This window comes from Mastomys coucha, unplaced genomic scaffold (assembly GCF_008632895.1).
Source record: "Mastomys coucha isolate ucsf_1 unplaced genomic scaffold, UCSF_Mcou_1 pScaffold12, whole genome shotgun sequence".
Classification (NCBI taxonomy): domain Eukaryota; kingdom Metazoa; phylum Chordata; class Mammalia; order Rodentia; family Muridae; genus Mastomys; species Mastomys coucha.
The window spans coordinates 10,636,518-10,644,820 of NW_022196894.1; the positions used below are offsets into that span (position 1 = coordinate 10,636,518).

Genomic DNA, 8,303 nt, shown 5'->3' on the forward strand with positions numbered 1-8,303 from the left:
ACCTCCACCACCTCCACCACCTCCACCACCACCTCCACCACCACCACCAGCAAACTGAAAGCAAACAACTTAGAAATTATGCAAAGAAGCCTATTTTTGGTACATAGAAGGGATCTGTTTTATGATAGAAGGGGGCTATAGAAGTGAAATATTTTATGATATTAAGGATAAAACAGTATTTTCTATGGCCCATTCTTATGAAAAAGGTCAATCCCATTGCGCTTTAACACCAAGCATAGGGGCTGCAGGAGAATAAGCAAGATGATCCTTAATAATTACTGAGTTGCTTAAAATCATCAAGCATTATGCTATTAGCCACTTTACACACATTACCTACTACTTAAGATTTTTAACAGTTATTATTACTCTAGAACCAATGCTCTCTTTACCATGAGGCAATAATGCTTATCAAAATCATAAGACTATGAAATAACTCACATTCTGAAAAAGAGCCATACTCCAAAATCATATAGCTAAAGTTTACTTTTAAATTTTTTTGGGAGGGGTTTCTCTCTCCAAACTGGCCTCAAACTCACAAAGATTCTCTAGAAGATTCTCTAGCCTCTGCCTCCTGAATGCTGAGACTAAAGGTGTGTACCATGCCTGATTCATGATCATCTTTTCTTTTTTTTTTCCCCCAAGACAGGGTTTCTCTGTGTAGCCCTGGCTGTCCTGGAACTCACTCTGTAGACCAGGCTGGCCTCGAACTCAGAAATCCGCCTGTCTCTGCCTCCCAAGTGCTGGGATTAAAGGCGTGCGCCACCACCGCCCGGCCATGATCATCTTTTTAATTCTTGTTTTCACTCAGAAAAAAGTATCAGTGACTCTCCATTCAGGAAAAATTCCCATCATACAATCTTACAACTAGATGACAAAATTTTCTTACAGGACTGGAACTAGTCTTTTTAGTTAAGAACAAAGGAAATAGAGCCAGTGAGAGGGCTCATATGGTAAAAGCATTTGCCAGCAAGAGGCAAGTGATCTACTTTAAGAGTATTAATAATTAAACTAGGATGAAAGGTATAGTCTGGGATCAGCCTAGGGAAACCAGGATCTAGTCACCCTACCCATAACTAAATGTTTACTTCATATCTTAAACCTTGTTCCTTCTAGCAAAAGTCAAGACTTATGTGGTTATGGCGGTGGTTTATGAGCTCCAGGGGAAATGAAAGAGCACACACGAGAAGGCAGCACACCTGCCGCGAAGGTGTCACCAGGGCCTCACAAATTGGACAGAATATTGACTTTTCTGACTTCCTCTTTATTTAAATCCTAGAAAATAGCCTGTGAGATGGTTCAGGAGATAAGAGTTTTAACCACTTGATGATGTGGCCCAAGTTCTATCCCCAGAACCCATGCAAAGGTGGAAGGAGAGAATCAACTCCATAAAGTTGTCAACTCCGTATGTGTACTGTGAATTTTCACCTATACATATTACACAAATAATTTAAAAATAAATAATCCTGAGTAAAATAATCTGATTGTCTGAGATATACATTCAACTTGAAGACAAAAGCAGTTATTTGAAGAGAAGGGTCTTGAGAGTGAGGGGGAGAGAACACAGGGGAAGACAATTGGGTAAGGGAAAAAAGTTAGAACAAAGAAAAATGATAAATATGAATGAAAATGTCACAAGCCTGGGATAAGGGGTGGGGGTTGGGAAGGAGACTACCAAAAGCCCTGTCACTAAACCTCAGAAATCCAGAATAAATCAGAATCACCAAGGCCACACAAGGGCTTCCTTGTTTGTTGAGACAGGTTCTACATAGCCCTGGTGGTCCCAGAACTCACTAAGTAGACCAGGCTAACTCACGGAGATCCACCTGCCTCTGCTGAGTACTGGGACACCCATGCCCAGCCAAGGTCATACATTTTTAGGAGAACTCTAACATAGCAAAACCCATCTAATGGGTAATCATTTGCTGCCATACCTACCATGCACCTGTATGCAAAATCCTCACTTTCAATGAGAGCAAAAATGTCAGCCACCATGTATGTCTACACAGAAATATATATATATATGAAAGAGTAGACTCTGCCTCAGTCCACACAGAAATCAATCATTTTAAATCTGCCTCATTGGGATTATTTTCTTGTGATTAAAAAATATTTTAAAATATTTTCTTATTATTTTTATTTATGTGTATGTGTGTGAGGCTGCATAAATTTAAGAGTATCACAAGCATATAAGTACCTTCGGAAGCCAGAGGGTATCAGTCAGATCCCCATGGAACTGGAGTTGTGAGCCACATTACATGAATCCTGGGAGCCCAAATCAGGTCTTCTACAAGAGCAGTAAGCACTCTTAGTCACTAGCCTTCTCTTCAGCCCCCTGCATTAAGCTTTTTTAAAGGAAAACATAAAAGTTTGGGCCATCCTTATCAATAATGATCATGTTCCTCTTTATAAACATCTAACAGTAAGATAATGTTTTTTTCAAAATCATACTCAAAGGAGAAATGTATAGTTTAGGGTAAAGACAAGAACAAAAAATAGGGGCTTGTGACACAGCATAGAGTGTACTATGTACCTAGTACTCACAAGTCCCTAGTACTACATAAAGCTAAGTGTGATGGAACATGCTTACAATCCTATCACTCAGGAGGTGAAGACAGACACTAAGTTCAGGGTAATCCTTGGCTACACAGTGATATCCCTTCTCAAAGACAAACAGAACAAAGCAAACAAACAACAGTGGGCTTAGGTGAGAAACAGAATTGAAGTTGCCTCTTTCAGAGATTAAGTTGCTCTAATTAAATCACCCAGCACTACTGCAGCCCTGTACTGCCCTGTATGGTTGCATACATACTGGCTGTTGATCACAAAGAATGTGGTTAGTAATGTGGTTAGAATACTAAGGAAATAAATTGTCTATTCTGCTTAATTTCAGTACATCTTGATTTAAGTTGGTTAGTGTTAACTAGTGGCTCCCTAACTGAACAGTGGCTCTGGGTTGTCAGTTAATGATTTCCAATCATAGGCAATTCCTTCTACCCCTTCTGGAGCCATTTTTAATTGTCACAGCTGGGAGTGTACTGCTAGTGGGCTTCTGTTAATCATGTTGCATTGCTATGAACCTCCCACACAGAAGAATCACAGTCGAAACAAAATCAGCAATTGAGAAAATTAAGAAACTCGATCCAGAGTTTGTTCAAGAGTGGAGTTAAAGCAAACAAAACAAACTGCAGTACCCCTTGCCTAAATAGAATATCTGAGAAGAATGACATTTTTCATTTAACTTGAAAAGGTTTACAGCAGCAAGACAATACTGAAAAAGTGCATGCAGTAAGTAACTGAATATGGTCCCTTGTGGCCACAATAACTATGTCCTGTTCTGTGCTAGAACTAACTTGAATATTAACATAATATTAAAACTATTATCCGGGACCTTTTGTTCTTTTTTATTTGTGTGTACATGCACATGTGCATGTATGCCATGTTTATACAACTACTTTCTGAAGCCAGAAGATGTCAGATGCCCTGAAGCTGGAGTTACAGGTAATTAGGAGCCATCTTGGATCCTCTGAAGGAACAGTACACACTCCTAGTCACCATGTCATCTTTCCAGAACCCTGCTTCCTCCATGCTAAAGGAGACTTATTGTATATGTTATGGGTCTGTATAACACATGCATGCCTGGTGCCTGAGGAGGCCAGAAGAGGGTGCTGGATCCCATGGAGCTGGACATATAAACTGTTGTGAGCCACCAAGTGTTGGGACTTGAACTTGGGATCTCTGGAAGAGCAACAAGTGTTCTTAACCACTAAATCCAGCCACCTTACCCACTTTTTTTTTTTTTTTGGCAGATTTACTTACAAAGAGCTATTCTCAGAGGAAAGATGACCTCAATTCTTCCCAGTCCCTCTCTTTCTACTCTCCTAGTTTGAATTCTTTATTCTTTCACTTGGCCTATCTGATATGGAGATACCTCTGTGAAAGAAAACCAAATTAAGGCAAGAAAAGTGACTGCCATTCATATTTGCAAGTTTGCATATTACTTCAAGAAAAAGCAGGGATAGAGTTATGATTTGATCATGGGAGATCAGTGATTCTACTGAGTAATGATCACATCCTACACTCTAGAGCAGCAGTTCCCACCTTCCTAATGCTGCTACCCTTTAATATACTTCCTCATGGTGTGGTGACTCCAACCATAAAATTATTTCATTGCTACTTCATAACTATAATTTTGCTGCTGTTATAAAAAAATAATGTAAATATCTGATATGTACAATATCCGAGATATGATTCCTGTGGAGTCACAACCCACAGGTTGAGAACTGCTGTCCTAGAGGAAGAGATATGCATGGATCAGATGAAGTGGGATCATTCAGAACTACTCAAATAGCTCTCAATTTTATATTAAAATGTAGAATCTAACCCAAATAAGCCTAATCCTCACAGAAACTGGACAATAGACATAATTTAATGTTTCACTTCAAACTATTTCTCAGAACACAAAGTCATCTAAATTCATATTAAATCAAAGCTTTTTCTGTCCATTTAGTAGTAACAGAAATTATTTACTATATTTAAAGTTTTCTATTACTTCATGGGATATAAAAATAAGAGCCCTAGTTTTATGTTTTTGTTTTTTTTTTTAAAGATAGGGTTTCTCGGTGTAGCCCTGGCCGTCCCTCACTTTGTAGACCATATTGACCTCAAACTCAAAAATCTGCCTGCCTCTGCCTCCCTAAATGCTGGAATTAAATTTTTGCCCTACCACCTGGCTGAGGCCTAGCTTTTAAAACAAAACACTTATAATTTTCACATTGGCCTAAGGCAGCAACTTTCAGCCCAGATATTATGAATCAAAGTTCAATGCAATTAAAGTTCCATCCTTATGCATTCTCCTCCTCAAATTTTCATTGGAGGGCTTAAAATATTTTATCATCACTTAATATACAGAAAAACACCATTTATAGTAGAGTTCCTACCCACTTTTAGTTTTCATATACTCTCAAAGGAAAGATCATCTTTATTCTTTCAGGTTTCTAATGAAATGACTTAAAGCCTTATTAAGAAATGGTAAACAGTACATTTTCAGCATCATTTTGTATTCACCTACTGGAGTTACACACACAATCTCAACTAGTTTTCTCAGCTTCTGAATCGCGGATAGTTTCCCGATGTGTAGAACTATCCTGTACAACCGAGAATATTCAACAGTATGCTTGGGTTCTTCTTACTAGGTCCCAGCAGTACCTCCCTTGTACTCCCAGTACTCTAGTTTAAAAACATCTCCAGAAACTGCTAAATGTTCCTGGGGAACAAACCTAACCCAGAGGTGAGAATCACCAATCGAAGTGAAGCTCATGGTACCAAAAAGTAGATACTACTCTAGTCAGAAGAATCAAGGAAAAACAACAACAACATCTTTTTCTCTGATTGCTTTCCACTCAATTTATACTAAATAGCCAAGGAACAAGATATGGCACTGTGTGCACATGAAGACACCTGGCTTAATTTCTACAATTACTGCTTTCAACTCTCCAGTGACAAGTGAACGAACAACTACAGCAGCTGCTTCTCTGAAAAAAGTTATTCCAAGCCAGACATGTAATAGCAGTTTGGGAGGCAGAGGCGGGAGGATCACTTTAAATTCGAGGTCAGTCTAGTCTACAGAGAGTTACAGACTAGCCAGGGTTACTTTCACAAAACCGGGAGTGGGTGGAACAAGGAGAGCTTGAAGAAGGGTGCGGGGGGTGGGGGGTTGGTGGGGAGGATGGAAGGAAGGATTGATTTCACTTGTAGGGAAAACTAGGTTTTTACATCATATCGGATAAACAGAATTTCAAGGGACAGAGAGAAAAGACTGGGAGGTCAGAACGTTAGGCACCGAAAGCACAGTCCATGAAGAAAACCAAGGACCTGTTTGTTCTCAATTGCCAGGTGGGAACAACTAGAGTCTATTTAACAAGCCCGAGTAGGTAGCCAGGTCCATCAAGCTGCTGTTGCCCCAGGGGGTGAGCAGGGCTAGACACAGGTTCCCATGGGCCCAACTGGAATTGACCTGAAGGCCTCTCATGATTCTCAGAAAGAGGAACCCAAAACGTTGTGAGACCACCTGGGACCACCTCCTCCCCCAAATAAACTCACCAGTTACAAATCCCCTTTCCGGATCCCAGGGGTTCTTCTAGTCCGGGGTTTGCACACTACAGCATCGGAATCACTTGGGGGAAACTTGTTAAACTCTACAAACCGAGTTCCCGCCCACCCCAGTTTCAGACCCGAGACTGCAAATTCATGTTTTTACCAAGGTCCCAAGGTGATTCCTACGTTCATTAAAGTTCACAATTTGTCTCCTAACTTAGAAAGCACGGAACATCTGTGGCTTTGCAGTGGCCTCCGCGACAACTAGGACTTCTTCCCGTGCGCTTCTGGGGCCCACACCGATTGCTCCTGTCACCCTACAGGACCAGCGCGGGTTCAGGCCCGGCCACACGCCTAGCCTCGGTAAAGCCAAGGCTGGCTCCGACAGCGCCCGGCCCACCTCCCCTCAGCCACCGGGCTCCGTGACGTCGCCGGGCCGGGGCCGGACGCCCTCCTCCGGTGAGACTCCTAGGTCCCACGGCGGCGAAGTCCCGGGACCGCAGCGCAGCCCGATCCGTACCGACCTTTTCCAGGGATGCGTCCATGGCTGAGGCGTCTGGTGCTGGGCACTACTTCCGCCTCCCGCGGCCGGCAGCGGTTTCCACGCTGGCAGCGCTGACGTCCTCCGCGCCCGCAGCCGGCGGGGCGGAGAGGAGGAGGAGCTGTCCCGCAGCGCGGCCGGCAGGTAGCCTGCGGCTTGCTGAAGGCGGGGCTAGGCCCGTCGGGTGGGCGGGGCCCCCTAGGGCGGGGCCTTCCAGGCTTCCGTACTCGGGCTTCAGGCTTGCGGGTCCTAACGCTGCCAGGTAGGGAACACTCCTTCTATAGAGCGGTCCAACTTTGCCAGAAGCCTGTGACGACCATCGAAATAAGATACCCACCAGGTAAAATACTATCAACTCAGCTGCACGTCCCAAGCCAGGCTTTCAAGTCCTCCGCTGTCAACACCCGTCAGGAACCGACCTCAGCAGCCTGAGGCCAGCGTCCACCTCTGCGCATGCGCGGGATGACGGCTGCCGCGCGCGCCAGGATTTTTTTTTTTTTTTTTTTTTTTTTTTTTGGAGGAGGTGTTGGGTGGTGGGCTCGGCTCTTTAGTGGCTGCTGTTTGGAAGGGATGCTGGTCAGAGCTGACCAGTTCTCTCCTCAGAAGACCAAACGGAAACGAATTCGAGGCCGCTAGTCTGGAGTCCTCTCTCATGTCACAATGGTGGCTTGTAGAAGGATGGGTAATAATAATGATAATAGTAGGTCTGCTGCCTTTCCGTTTTATATCATAGCAATCTTTTGATATGGAGATCATTATTATCCGTTTTAAGTTTAGTCCCTTGCAGCCCGCCATACACCGCATTATCTCCGCTTCCCTCCCGCTAGGTGGGGGTGGTGCGTTTTTAGTGAGGAACATCCTGCAGGATTTATTTACTACCTCGCTCGACTACCGATGGGATCTGCCACCATTGCGGTCAGTGAAACTTCCTGCACAGAAGACTGATGATGCTAAAAACCACTACATCGCCCCCCAAGGTTTGGGTCGGGTTGTCGGTGTAGTAATTATCTTCCGGAGGTCTCTACTTTGCATTTGGATAAATAGCCCGATTGTGTTAAAAACATTTCCTAGCAAAGAAATCTTGTGTGCAGCTTTAGAGCAGAAAACCAGTGACTTCCCAGTTACCTGGGGGGTGCGGTGGGAGGAAGGAATGGTGCCTCTCAAAGACTGAAAATTGAATATGCTCCTGCTTGAATAAAACAATGTGTTATGAAAATTTCCAGACTGTAGAAAGGACAAAAGAATTTCAGTGAACAATCATGTGCCCATTAGCTAGATTAGTTGCTATTTTCTTATATTTGTTTTTATCACATATGTATTCAGATAACTATCCATCAATATATGTACATTACAACTCTGAACACTTCAGTATTATTAAAGACTTATTTTTTTTTAGGCAGAGATACAAGAAGCACCCCCCACCACCACCACCACCTCATAAGTTGGAGGCTAGACTAGGAAACATGCCGAATTCCAAACCAATCTGGTTTGATGACTCCAAACAAAACAGCTAAGGTGCCAGATGGTAATGGTAGTTGCCACTGAGTCTGATGGATAGGGAGACCCAACACCTGCAAGGTGTCCTCTGACTGTCATGTGCATGGCTACACACTCGTAAATATTTTTTTAAAAGCAAATAGCAAAATGAAAAGCAAACAAAAACAATGCA

General features: G+C 43.0%; 1 protein-coding gene across 4 annotated transcripts in view; it reads right to left on the reverse strand.

The window, feature by feature from the left end:
- The window catches only part of Pdxdc1 (pyridoxal dependent decarboxylase domain containing 1), a 92,823-nt gene extending 85,748 nt beyond the window's left edge, over positions 1-7,075 (reverse strand). The window contains exon 1 of one of the 4 annotated variants that reach the window (XM_031363107.1): positions 6,972-7,075. Coding sequence is in view for 2 of the 4 variants with exons in the window: in XM_031363106.1 (XP_031218966.1) it covers positions 6,618-6,638 (21 nt within the window). In the remaining 2 variants the exon portion in view is untranslated. Of the gene's footprint in view, positions 1-6,099; positions 6,513-6,617 lie in introns of those variants that run through there. The other 3 variants (XM_031363106.1, XM_031363105.1, XM_031363108.1) reach the window with 3 other exon arrangements.
- Between the last annotated feature and the right edge of the window lie 1,228 nt (positions 7,076-8,303).